General features: G+C 47.2%; 1 protein-coding gene across 4 annotated transcripts in view; it reads left to right on the forward strand.

Moving 5' to 3' along the window:
- The first annotated feature begins 2,633 nt into the window (after nucleotides 1–2,633).
- ZCCHC2 (zinc finger CCHC-type containing 2) overlaps nucleotides 2,634–13,774 on the forward strand; it is a 45,018-nt gene continuing 33,877 nt past the window's right edge. For all 4 annotated transcript variants that reach the window (XM_068931578.1, XM_068931579.1, XM_068931580.1 and 1 more), the window contains exon 1: nucleotides 2,634–3,708. In XM_068931578.1, the coding sequence (XP_068787679.1) occupies nucleotides 2,758–3,708 (951 nt within the window). In that variant the 5' untranslated portion in view covers nucleotides 2,634–2,757. The remainder of the gene's footprint in view (nucleotides 3,709–13,774) is intronic.

A 13,774-nucleotide genomic window follows, 5' to 3' on the forward strand; every position in this document is an offset into this window, starting at 1 on the left:
TTCGGTTCTCTTTCCCTGTTATCCTATTTCTTCTTGCTACCACCTCCCAGAGTTACCCAAAAGCTTTTAAGTCCATTTAAAATAACTTTCTCTTCTTTTTGCTTTCTCATTGTAATCCTTTTCGTGTTTTTTCCTGATTTCACATCTCTTAAGGCTGTTTTTCTCAAGTTTCATAGTCCAAGACATTAAAAAGGGAAAATTAAAAAGGGCTGAGTAAATCAGGACCTTAAGCCTATCTGAGAAGCTAAATATCAGTTTGGGGACTATCACAAATAGGAATGGATGTAGGCACATGCTCAAGCATTTTCTGGACTCAGGGATCGCATTTCCAACCATGACTAGCCCTTGAATGACCGTTATGTATGTGCAATTTATCATACCTTTGTGGATTTATGAATGCATCGGTGAACCTTCCATCATCCCCCCTCTTCCCTCTCACCAAAACTGAATTTTTTTCACTCATTATGTCATGTTTTATTGAACCACATATTGTTAAAGTATGAAATGTTACTCCTAGCATTTTTATCACTGTAATTCTGACCTCACAAATTTTATTCAGATAAAATATCCATTCAAATTACTAAGCAAAAACCTCAGGGTTTGTCTCTGTGCTTCCGTGATTCCAGCTTGGCACATCCCCTGTGATAGTCACGGTTATTTTTCTTTGAAAAAAGAAACATAACAAGAATGTGAAAATAATTATTGTAATTCCAGAATTACTGCATCATAACAACAATGTAAGCAAATATTATCCTGAGGTTTTATGGTAGGTTCTTTGACTAATAACTGCAACCATTTAGAAGAATTCACGGGTCCAGCCAACCCCTGATCAGAGTGAAAAACATACAACAAAAGAGGATAAAAAGGGTTTTACGGGACTTTTTTTGCCTCTTCTTCACCTCCCAATCCTGGGATCAGCAAAGAACTCTGCTAGCAGTCCAGAATCGAATTGTACTACTTGAGCACTTTCCCGCTGCCCACTGTATTTCTTGTCACAAGTGTTGGAAGAGGCTATAATGACAGTGACAACGGTACGGTAACGTTAATGGAAGAGGAGAGCTTCAGCTACTTAGATTCAAGTCCATTTGTGTTGCTAGAAGAGGTCAAAGCAGCAGGTATAAACCTCATATATGGTACTTAAAAGTTAGTCAACTTTTGAAACAAAATGTACTTGCTTGCTGCATATATTAACAAATCAGGATGTGGTTTGATCTATAACCAGCATTCAAAATTATACTGATGGTCTGCAGCAAATTTGAATGACGCATGTTAAGATTATTATAATCTGCCTGACATTTACTTAGTTGTTTAACAAATAGGCTCTTTCGTTGTAGCAAGATCAGCTTCTGGACAGACAGATAAGGCTGGGGTTAGCATTGGTGCTTTATACTTCGTTGCTGTAAGCAGTTTAAGGAAACTGCTTTGCATAATTCTAATTAAAACACATTTTATTCCTCACTCATCATGTTGTTTTGCAAGCCCTGGGCTTGATTCGGTTTTCAAATATACTGGCTTTATGTAAATATGTGGGAACTGAAGCAAGAAGTATTGCAGCTTTCTGATTAGTCAGAGAACTGCTTAATCTTATAATTGTATATAGAGTACTTGATGGCAACAGTTGGGAACAAAGTAGGGGAAACGAGAATGAAACAAGTCTGCTATTTCTTGACAGACTATCCCTCAGGCATTTTGCCATACTATTTCTGTAACGTTCCCTTGATTTCCCTGCTGTAAAATTGCCTGGTGGAAAGCCGCATGACATTACAAAAGCTGGCGGTATGAAAATGAAGGCGTTTTACAGCAGTAACCGTTCCAGCTGTATTAGCACAGTAACAGCTTGGGAGCAGCCACGCTTTTGCAACTTGCACTTTTCTCCCGTCAGTGCAGCGCGGGGCTGGGCCCAGCCTCGTAAACCACCGCATGGGCAAACCCACGCCGACGCGCAAGGCGAGGACCGGCCGGCCAGCCAAGACAACCCGCCTAGCGACGCGGCGGCGCGCTTGGCCCCACGACTCGTCTCAGGCGAGCTGCCGCCACCTGCGCGCCCCATTAACCACGCCAGGCCAGGCCGCCGGGGGCCTCCGTGCCCCAGTCACACCTCACCGCCGCCCCCCAACGCCCCGCGCCCGCGGCGGGGCACCAGGAGCAGCGGCTCCGGCCGGCCGCGGCTCCCGCCTCCCCGCCGCGGTTTCCGGCCGCGCCGCCGCAGTGCCCAGGCCCCGCCGGGCGCCCTGTGGCGCAGCGCGGCGGCCCCGAACCCGGCTGCAACGGGGGAAGGAAACAGCCGGCGCAGCGCACGCTCCTGAGCGCGCTGACGTCACGCCGCCCAGCCGCGCCTTGATAGGCCGGGCGGGGCCTTTTCCCCGCCCCCCTCCCGGCCTTACCCCCCCGCCCCCCTCCCCGCGCGAGCCAACGGCTGCCTCGGGATCTGCGCGCGCACACAGGCGCGGGGGGAGGGGAACTGCTGCGGGAGTCGCCGCCGCCGCCGCGCGCGGCCCGCCCCGCCCTTCCCCCACCCGCCCCGCCCCCCTCCCCACTGACGCCCCTCCCCCCCGCGCGCGCGCGCCCCGTCGCGAGCAGCAGCAGCAGGAGCAGGAGCGGGCGCCGCCGGGACCGTTGCCCCCGCGCGCGCCTCGCCAGGGCCGTGGCAGCATGAGCGGCGCCTCCTGACTGCCGCCCCCGGCCGGGCCGCGCCGCTCCCTCCCGCCGGGCCGGGGCCGGGCCCCGTCGGATGGTCGCGTCCCCCCCGTGCTGAGGATGCTGAAGATGAAGCTGCCCCTGAAGCAGACGAGCCACAAGGCGGCGGCGGTGGAGGAGGCGGCGGCGGCAGCAGCAGCAGCAGCTGGAGGGCTGGGGCTGAAGGAAGGCGGCGGTGCCCTGGACTGTCACCTCCAGCTGCAGCAGGTGCCCCGGGCGCCCACCCGCGGGGGCGCCGCCGCGGGAAGGGGGTGCGGGCTGGAGCGGCCGAGCCAGCTGCACGGTTTGGGGCCGGGGCCGGGGCCGGGGCCTGGCCCGCCGCCGCCTCCCGCCGCCGCCGTTACCGCTCCTGGCGGCGGCGGGCCCGGCGCGGCGGCGGCCCGCACGGACAAGGAGACGGTGTACGAGTGGTTCGGCCTGGTGCTGGGCTCGGCGCAGCGGCTGGAGTTCATGGTGGGGCTGCTGGACCTGTGCAACCCGCTGGAGCTGCGGTTCCTGGGCTCCTGCTTGGAAGACCTGGCCCGCAAGGACTACCACTGCCTCCGCGACTCGGAGGCCAAGGCCAACGGGCTCAGCGACCCCGGGCAGCTCGGCGACTTCCGCGACCCGGCCGTGCGCTCCAAGCTCATCGTCTACTTGGCCCTGTTGGGCTCCGAGAACCGCGAGGCCGCCGGCCGCCTCCACCGCCTCCTGCCCCAGGTGGACTCCATCCTGCAGAGCTGCCCGGCGCGGCGGCCCCCAGCGGGCGCTGCCGAGGAGGAGGGGGCCGAAGAGGAGGACGTGGTGGTGGTGATGGACGGGGCTGGAGAAAATGGCCAGGCCGCCCTCTCCGCCACCCAGGGCCTGGGTTTCGGCGCGCAGGAGGAGCTGCTCTTGCTCTTCACCATGGCCTCGCTGCACCCGGCCTTTTCCTTCCACCAGCGGGTCACCCTGCGGGAGCACCTGGAGCGGCTGCGGAGGGCCTTATGCGGGGACCAGGAAGAGGAGACCTTCAGCCGCCACCAAGCCCAGGTAACGCCGTGCCCTGGTCTCTTCCCGCAGCGCCATCTCTTCAGGCAGTTTCCTCTTTCTCCCTTCACTCCCTCCCAGTTTGCCAGGAGCCGAAGTGGCCTCTTTCCTTCCTCCAAAGCTCCCTCCCCTCCCAGGTTGGGATGTGGCCCCTCTTGTGCGTTCCTCATTGCTCATCATAGCTTCCCCCCTTCCCAGGGCAGTGTACGCCCCCTTCCCTGCCCCCACCCCCAGCGAGCGTAGAGAGTCCCATTGGAATTTCACCTTGTGATGTAATAGTGCCCGGCTATGACGTAGTAGAGTCAGGTGGGGGAGGGGGGGCTTCTCCCTCCAGCCTGCCATTGCTTTGGTGCGCTGCTTTTTGGATCCTGCGTGGCTAGAGTGCAGGATGCAAAGGCTTTCCAGAGCTTGACTGGCTCCCTTGTACATTGCAGGCCATTAAAATAGTCGTATGATCCAAGATTTGAACAGTAAAAGCGACAACTTGACTGAACTTGCAAAATTATACTACTACTAGATAGGAAATATACATGCCTAAGGGTGCTTTCCCCACTGGGTTAAAACAATGGAATGGGTTGAGGTAATTTTTATATGGAACCTGCTCTCAGCTGAAAATGAGACTTATGCTTGGACTTGGCAAGGATCAGGGCTATAATCAAGGGTCAGCGCCTGTAAAGCTAGTTCGCTGAAAGGCTATGTTCTATAAGATGGCTGAAGACCTTTGGGGATGGGTGGTAATCGTTTTACTATATGAGCAAATTAAAATGTCACAATTGGCGCTTCTGTTAAGAGAAAAGTTTAATTTCTGGGTGGCTATCTGGAAACAGCAAAGTGCATCTTGAAAGCAGTTGTGCCACTTGTTGCTAGAAGGTTGCTGTCCCAGAGAACGAAGACTTTCAGTGAGTGGCACTGAACTATTCTCATATGCAGCAGCTATATATAAGCTGATATTTTCCCCTAGTGGCATTCATTCGTGCCCTTTTGATGAGTATTTCTTTTAAAATCTGCCCCATATTTATGCAACCAAGTCGTCATCTTGGAGCTCTACGGGTTTTGGTCTATAGATGGCCTCTCATGCAAAGAGGAAGAACGGGCTTGAAAGATAGATATTTATAATGCAGACAGGCTGGTAAACTGCACACATCAGATTTTCATTGGGTACTCAACAGAAAGAGGTACAAAACTGTAGAGTGTTTTTTTAGTTTACTTAAAAGTGCTATCAAATTCAGCCACTCCTAGAAAAAACTGTTATAGCGTGGCCTGCAATACTGTAGGAATGTCCCCTCTTTCTGTTTGGTAAAGACAGGATATGCTTTTGAGGACTACGCAGAGGAGACAGGGATGAATTTTTAAGACTTCAAATACATTAAGTAAATGCTTGTATCGCTCAAAGGCCAAAGCACATTTGGCAGGTCATAAACTAGTGGGTGGATGTTATGGTACTGAAATCATAACGAATGCATAGCACAACTCCAAAAAGTGTTTGTTTTGGCTCAGTGACCTGCATCAAGTCTAGCTATACCAAAATGAATCCTGGAAGTCCCTCTTAAGGAGAGGGTTGGATTGCAGGAAGTGGTAAGGCTGGACACTGTTCTTGCTGTGTTTAAAGTGCTAATAACTAGAAACATAACTGAAACTGGCACATCAATTATAACTGCTCAGTATGTCTCACCAAATGCATTAGGAGCTCAGACTCATGAACTACTGGAATTGAGATCTATTTTGTATAGCATTCTGGCCTCAGTTTAAAAGCAGTCTTCCAAGTTGTAGTGGTTTCATTTACTAAGGGAACACTGAGAGACCCAGATCAGCTTGGCTGAACAAACACATCACATAGTCTACACAGGACTGAAACTGCATCTCTTCTGTAGGCTTTTTTTCTTTCTTTCCTGATGGTTAAACTGTAAACACAGCAGGGCCTCTTCTGGGAAATAATGGCCGACTGGGAGTGGAGGGATTGATGGACTGCATGTTTTCAGTTCACATTCATATGGACTGTAGGACCCTGGCAGGTAAAACATTGGAGGGGATGCAGTTACTGGTGTGGTTAAAGATTTCCCTGGCTAAATGCAGCTGTACTGTTAAATTGGGCCAGATTTAAAACCCTGCCAGGTGACCACATGCTCCTTTAATCTATGTAATTTAATACAGTGTCTGCCTTCAGGGCTCTGCATTTGTGAACTAAAACGGTTTATAAAGACCTCTTATATTTTTCTTTTGCCAGCCTCGGGTAAGAAGGGTTGGGCTCCCTCTTTGGTTTTAACCAGTTCCGTGGTCTTATAGCCATCAACTTTGTAGCACTAATAACTTTACCTGCCTTTCTGATTTTAGCGGTGCCTTGTGTCTCTCCCAGTAGTGTCCTGGAAGCTCAAGGCTTTGCCTGCGTGGACTATGTCACTGAGGGCCAGACCCGCATGCTTGCCTCGTTACTGTGCCACACGGTCACACAGGAAGTTTCTGGAGGAGACAGTTCCTGTCACGTTTAGGGTGGGCTGCACCTTTCTCCACACTTCATTCCGCCCCCTCACGAGGGGGGGAAGCTGTGCTCCCCTAAAGTGGGAACTTCCCCCTGCCCCTTCCCCCATTAAATAGGGGCAGCCAGTTTCCAAGGGGCGAGGGCAGAAGAAACTATCCCAGCGAGAGAGGGGGAGGGCAACCCTTAACTGCCAAGATGTCTCTCCCCTTTCCCAGCCTGAGAATAGTTGGGGGGGGCAGGACGGGTGACCTTTTGCTTTGTTTGCGGGGAGGCAGCTCGATGGTGGCGCCCCCCAGCTCCGTGAGGGCAGCGCCCCCGTCCCCTGCCCCCCGCGTGCCGCGAGGGGAAGGGCACAGCTCCACAGCTCCCTGGCCAGCCGCGCCGCGACCCCCCTCCCCGCGCAGAGATGCGGTGAGTAATGGTCACCGGCGCTTCCCGCCCCCGTTCAAGATGGCGGCGGCGGAGCCTGCGCTCCTGGTCACGTGCCCGAAGGGCGGTTTCCTCTCCGTTCGGCTGGGGGGGGGGGGGGAGGCGCCCTCTGTTGCATAACGGGAAGGGTCCCGTTCGTTCCGCACCGACGTAGGCACGCGGGGGCCCAATCGCGCGCCTCTCCGGGGCTCCCCGAGGTTGGAGGGGGCCCCGGCCGCCCAATGGGAGGGCGGCGTGCCGGCGCCCGTTGCCTTGGCCCGGCACGGGCACGCGCGGGCACGGCCCCGCCCATCCTGTCGAGGGGGGAGGGGGGCCTCACCTACCCTTAGCGCTGCTGGGGGCGGGGCGCGGCCGTTGGGCGCGTTAGCGGCGTGCGGGGCGCGCGGCGCTGGGGGAAGGGCTCGGGCCTGGACCCGCTCCGGGTCTGCCCGGGCCCCGGGTAGCCGTTAGCGGCCGCCTGCCGCTAGACCGTGCTGTGAGGAGCTGTCTCAGCCGCGAGCGCCGGGGAGATGAGCGGAGCCATCCCTGAGGAAAGACTCTGGGGTCAATGCAGGAAGGGTTTACCACAAAGGCAGCTAGTTCCCAGAGAGGCTGCAGCGTGAGCAATTTATTGAACAGAGCCACTGCTCAGTAAGTTTTGCCCTGAGCAGCTGTTAGGTGTGGTCTTTCCCTTCCCTATGTGCCCAGGCTTTCTCAACTCTTGTGTCTGCAGCCTTTCTGAACTGTCTGAAGATGTTTCCAGACCAAAATATGGTGGGTTGCTGTGTATGCTTGTTTACAAAGCACTGCCTGCGAAAGTTTTAGGCAGCTCTTGTACGCATTCCCCGTGAAACAGCGTGTACCTATTGCAGAGGATGGTGATGTGAAATCCGCTTATAAACTTGTTGGGAGTTCGTGCCTGGAATTTAACTGGATGATTTTATTTGTCCAGTTCCGATTTTGAATTCTTGAGGGCAAGGACTATGTTAGTGCATGTAGTATGTCTAATAAAATGGCTCGTTTTGAGGCTTCTAGGTGCTGTAGTACATAGCTGTAATCAGCAGTGAACTCAAGTTTGCCAACAGAATTTGTCTAATAGCTAGGTGCCTTGGTTAGCAGAACATCATGTCGGTTTATTTTTTCCTGTGACTGGGTGTTGATAGTATTTTCTGGATAGGGCTTCTGTAATCTGGTAAAATTGAGCCCACATTGAAGTTGTTTCTTTGTAAAGGATTAGTAGGATTGCTACTTTTTTTGATCTATTTTAAAGAGCCCTTAGGAACTTAACATTTCTCAATGATACCTTTTAACAAATTTAATGGGAACTGGCAGATAGATTCAAAAATTGTTGGAGGAAGGGGTGCTGGAGTGGGATGAACACAGATAGCATTGCCTTGCAATTGTGTAAACTTTGTTTCTTTAGGAAATGGTTCTGAATACTTCTGTTTACTTACAGCAGAAACACGTGATGCTATTTGCAGCTTTTTAAAGGAAGACGTAGCTTATAATAACACTGAAAAATCATTAGTACATTGAGCTGTGCAGAATATGAATTCTGAATCTAGAGTTAAATCAACTTAAGCTGATACGCAGTAGTGGCAACAGTAGACTTTCTGTAGTCATAAAACGTAAACTGACTAATGCAAAGAAAGTCTACTGTTGCCACTACTGCGTATCAGTTTAAGTTGATTTAAGTTAAGAACACATAGCTTAACTCTTGTGCTGGCTATATTTGTTTAACAAGTGAAGTATCAAAGCTGTTCCTCTTCCTTGTCCATCTCACTGCATCTCATCCAAGACCTAAGATTAGAATGTCGGGATTCTGAAGGGGATCCGAGCATGTGGTAATGTAATACAACTTGCATTAGACGCTGGAACATTTAGTCAGGCATGCTTGACAGTAATAGAACTAAGGCTCTATTGAAATAAGCAATCTCCTGGAGATAATGGTTTGCTGAACAGTATTATGATTAGCTGGCTGGTGGATTCTTTTCAGAGAAAGTCTCTACTTATAAAACAAAGGAAAAGTTTCTATTTACAGAACATTTTGCTTAGTAGGATTCTATTTATAGGATATTTTGTCTGCAAATTAAAAGAGTACTTTGTTTTTGTGATTGATCTTCAGTGACTTGCAGCAGAACAAGGTACTAGAGCTTAATTTTAGAATCAGAGGTCTGTCTGGGAGAACAAAAATACAGACAATTCCATTTTGAAACTGCTGTGTACCCATGTGTGGATCCTTTTAAGTATCATAGTGATGTGTATAAGGGAAAGTTTGTCTTCTGGCTTAACTAAGGGACAGAAAGATAAAAACAATTATTTTATTGTTGGCAAACATTTTCTAAATATCCAGGAAAATACTGATGTTGTATATGCTGTTTTACATATTGAGATACAAAATATTCTGACTCCCTTCAGTGATCCGAACACTCTTGTCCCTGAACAGGAATTTTTCCGACTCCAAACTGGAGTTAGGGATTTCCAGGAACCTTATTAGGAGTCTTCTGGAAAGGAATTCAAAACTAGATAAAACACAGTGCCTAAAAGGAAACAGCTGTGTGTCTAAATGTATGTGCTAATGCTCCAGGAAACTGCAGAGTGAAAACTTTCACTGTTTTCAGTTGTTTTAGATGTTCAGCTCTAATCATGAGGTATTATGACAAGTAAAGACAACATTTGTAGTCTTGCCTGAGTCTCTTTATAGAAGAGTTAATCAGCCTCTTGCAGTTTTCCATTTCAGTTTCTTCTCCCTTGTCTTAAATAAGCAGAGGCCATTCCATATGAGGCCATGACTTCATAGTGTTTGAACTTACCTTACCGTTGTTAAGCTATGATTAAGTTTTCAGTGTTACCCACTGTTGCTTTTTTGTAGACAGCAAAATCTTACTGGGCTTGGAGAATTGAGGATTCTCCATTCTTTTAAAGAGTTGAAGAGGAGGATGTAGACAGCAGCAGGTGGCTATATCTGTAAGACCACTAAAGTTTGTAGAGCTCCCTCTGCTTAAATCTCTGTCACCTCGTTTGTTGCCATAACAGCGTGTAGCCATAGCTGTCCCAGAGTACACTAAGTTAATTCTGTATTAACTGTAATTAATAATTAAATATCTACACTTTCTCCAAGATTTGATGAATTTCTGTGGTATCTTCCAAGTCTTAAGGGCTTATACTGTTAGAAACCAAAGCTTGCAGAGGACAAGCTAAGAGATCTGACGAGAAACTGCATTCCTTCGTGAGCTTCTTGCCTTTCCTCAGCCTCTTAATCCTGTCCTTTTGGGGAGAAGAAAGTAAAAATGCAGGGCTCTTTTAACTGTGAAAGGGGATTTAATGCCTTGGGAAGAGTCTTAAGAGTTAGATAAGAAAATGACAGAGATTTTTCTGTTGTTCAGAGGTGCTATACTTGAAATAATACTTTTAAAGTATGCTACTTAGACCTCAGAGTTCAAGGATTGGACAAATTGCCGTATTATCCTCTGCTAGTAGTTAGCTGTAGGAGCAAAGACGTCTTTTGGGAGTACTAACTGCATTTCAGTGAACCACCCTTATGGGGCGAATGTTTTTTAAATCTTTCTGTCACTCTGGGCTGTTTTAACAATATTTTGTGTGCATCAGTTTGAGCTAAAACATCCAAGTAACTTTTTCTTGTGCCCTGAATAGACTATAATAACAATACTGAAGTTATACAAAATTGCTGGATTAGCAGCCAACTGGGAATGCATTAACATGAGCTAAAGTGTTGCATTACTGGCTTTAGCTTCAAACTCTCTACTTTGTCATGGGCTGGCTAGGTTCGGCTGAAATTGCTGTTTAAGTCTATCTAAAAATTTGCATGCAGGTGAGACTTAAAGAACTTGCTGTGTCTCTAGCAAACACGAGGTGTAGTAATCCTCTAGTGTTGTAAATCACTGCTGTAGCTGATGTGTCAGGTTCTTCAAATGGCTTTGTTGCAGGCCTTCATAGTTGAAATTAGTAGTGCTGCATTAGAGGTTGGTGCATCTTTTATCTCAAAATTTTCATGGTTTCACAGTGCCACAGGTTGGTATATATGTGATTGCGAAAGCTTTCATCTGATGTGCTTTTCCTCTCTTAACCAACTGGTGGTTTTTCAAGAAGGCTTCTGTCTCCCTCACAGTGTGTGTTTGCTGCATCTTATAGGTGAGCTCTTAGCATAGTTTTACTACTCAAATGTGCCTTAAAGTACCCTTGGGCAACTGCGCTTTTTCTTTATGCAGTCCGATTGACTAGACATGAGTTAATAGAGCAGTTGTGCGTTATCCATTTGAACCATATCTCTGGCCTTTCCCTGATAATGTTTGCTGGAGGAGAGAGGTTGGGCAGTGGATGGCCTTATGCCATGCATTCCATCCCCGTAGTCTCAATGCAAACTTGTTTGTGTGGTTGAGTTTTTCCATGAGTTTCCAAAGTACAGGTCCTTGATTTAACCAGAGTCTTTGACACCATGAGAAAAAGTCAAAATTATTGCATTCTAGAGTAGCAAGATTTATTGACAGGATTTTATGTGGAATAAACATTATTATTCTGGAAATTGATTCTGCCTGTGAAAAGATGTTTGTTGGTGGCTAAAAGAAAGATCATTCTGTAGATCTTTGTGGTGTTAGAACAGAATCAGCCTCAGGATCTAGGACAGCTCTGTGTCCCAGATCAATAGGACAGTTGGTGTAATTGCTTAGTTGAAAGCTTGCAACCTGAAGTGTAACTTTTAGCATCAATGTCAGCTGGGCAGTTGACTTCAGTCTTGACCTTGCTTATGGCTGGCAGCTTGTCAGAGACAGTAGTGGCTTTCTTGCATGGAAGACAGTCTGTTGCATCAACAATTGTCAATATTAAACATATTTTGAAGCCTTGGGGGTCTATTGCTGCCATATATTTTTGCATTTGAGAGTATTAAATGTGCATGCTGGATTTCTGTTTAAGTGTAAGACAGCATGAACGCTCTATCCCAATATCCAATGAACAGCAAGAATCGCTAAGTGATAGTATGGTAATGTAGCTGTGTGCAGTGTTGAGTAAGGCTTCCTGTTTGTTGCCCTTGTCATCAAGATAGGGTTCAGCAGCGCACAAGTGCACGTGCAGCTTTAGCTGTTTCTGTTGCTTCTTAATAGCTGATGTTTAGCCTCTGCGAGCTGCTGCATAGCTGTGAAGCAATAAAGAGAGGTGGCTTGTAAGGACTGATTTCAGCAAATCATGTGGCGCGGATCCTAAATCTGACACCAGATCTATTGGTGATTATTCTGTCATTGCTCAAATTCCTCTAAGGTATGGATAGTGCAGTTGATCAGATGTCATGGGTTAGATCTTGATACTTCGAAGATGCCTTCTTTCTTTGTTTATTAGCATATGGTCTTGTTTGTCAAATACCGCTTGTACATGAATAAAGGAATGAATACACTGTTGATGCTAGTTTACATTTATAGAGCATGCAAGGCTAAGTAGTGCTGTCCCTAAGAGTAATTTTACTGAAGTCTTGCAGAAAAATAAGCTTTCATATTTGGATATGTAGAGCTAGTCAAGCTATCCAACTTCTGTAAGCAGGTTTCCCTGAATAGTGTTCATCAGAGCTGATGCATGAATAGTTCTTTTATGAAAGAGCAGTGCAAACATCAGAACACTCGTGCACCAATTACTTGCTCGTGACCATTGGTAGGTTATCCAATAACAAATTTCATTACATGTTGCCAGAACAATACCAGCATGACATGTCTTGTTCAGCCATCTACGCTAACAGAAGGCAGAGCCTAAACGTTTGTCATATGTAGATTAGCTGAGATTTGCTCAGTTCACATAGGTTAGTTACACAGCGCAACATCCTTCCTGGTAGTATGGCTCTGTATTTGGATCATTTGGTGCTTGTTTCCCAGGAATTTAAAGACATCTCAAGTGGCAGGTGTTTTCTTCAGTACGGTGCTTGCTTTTAGCCCTATGAGGAATGATGTCTCAGCTACAAAACTCCGTTCTAGATTATGATGGCGGGCAATTTTTAAAGTGCGCTTCCACTTTGTTTCACTTTCAAGGAGAAACATAGTTAATCCTCTAGCCAGTCGCAGAGTTTTGTGTGATTATCAGGTTAATTATCTGGCAATTCATTTGGGGCCACCCACATTTCTTTCTTCACTAAATTTTAATCATTGTCAGCAGAACAGTGAACTGCAGGAAATCTTACATGTGAAAGCCTTACAGTGACGAAGACTTATGCAAGAATTAACCTTATACTTGTATATGTTGTGTGAATCCAATTTATTCATTGACAGGAAACAACTAGTAGAATTAGCACTATACTGCATGACCATCAACAGAAACTGCTTAGCAGCATACCACGGTTCTGCAAGGTTCATGTATTGGGATGTGACTGGCACTGGTATAGCTGGTAACATCCGGCCATGTTACTCTTAATATTTGTGGGCCCTCCAGTCTGGCTAGAGTTCCTCCGCTATCCCTGTTTCCCTGTCACTTGCATATTACAGTTGTCTACTCCACATATATATTTCACTCCATAAAGAGTGCTTGGTGTAGGACCATCATAGTAACTAACCTCAAATGTGAAGAATCATAATGCAGCTTAAGCAGAGGAACTGTAGATGGCACAGAAACAACCTTTGTAGACTATAAGCTGTAAGGTAAAGTTATGACGGCTCTAGATACTCTCCTGTCTACCACCTGCATTGCAGTATGTGTTCTGAATGTTATCATCCACAAAATACGTGTATGTTGTTGGTTTAACATGCTAGATGGAAAAAAAATTATACAAAATTTTTGCGGTTACGATGATATATAAAATCAGCCTAAGCCCAGAAATGTCAGCACTTATTTAAATGCACATTTGAACCCAGTAATATATTGCAGTTAGTGAGGCGTAGCTCAGCTCATACAGAGTGCTATCATGAATGGAACAGTACCTCTTCCCGTTATAGAAGGTGTAGCAGCAATGTTTAATGCTTCTCTGTCGTGAGCTGAGCAAAAAATCTCTTGGAAATAAATTTTATTTCAAACTCTTTTAAAAGCTGCTCACATTTTTTTTTGACTTCTTAACTAGCCATTATTTATCAAAATAGATTTAAATACAGTAGATGATTTTTCTGTTTATCAAAATAAATAGCCTGACTTTAAATGGAGTGACTAGCGACTTCAAATTCAATTGTTTTGAGATTCATTTGAGAACTTAAAAAAAAA

Source organism: Struthio camelus, chromosome 2 (genome assembly GCF_040807025.1).
Source record: "Struthio camelus isolate bStrCam1 chromosome 2, bStrCam1.hap1, whole genome shotgun sequence".
Classification (NCBI taxonomy): domain Eukaryota; kingdom Metazoa; phylum Chordata; class Aves; order Struthioniformes; family Struthionidae; genus Struthio; species Struthio camelus.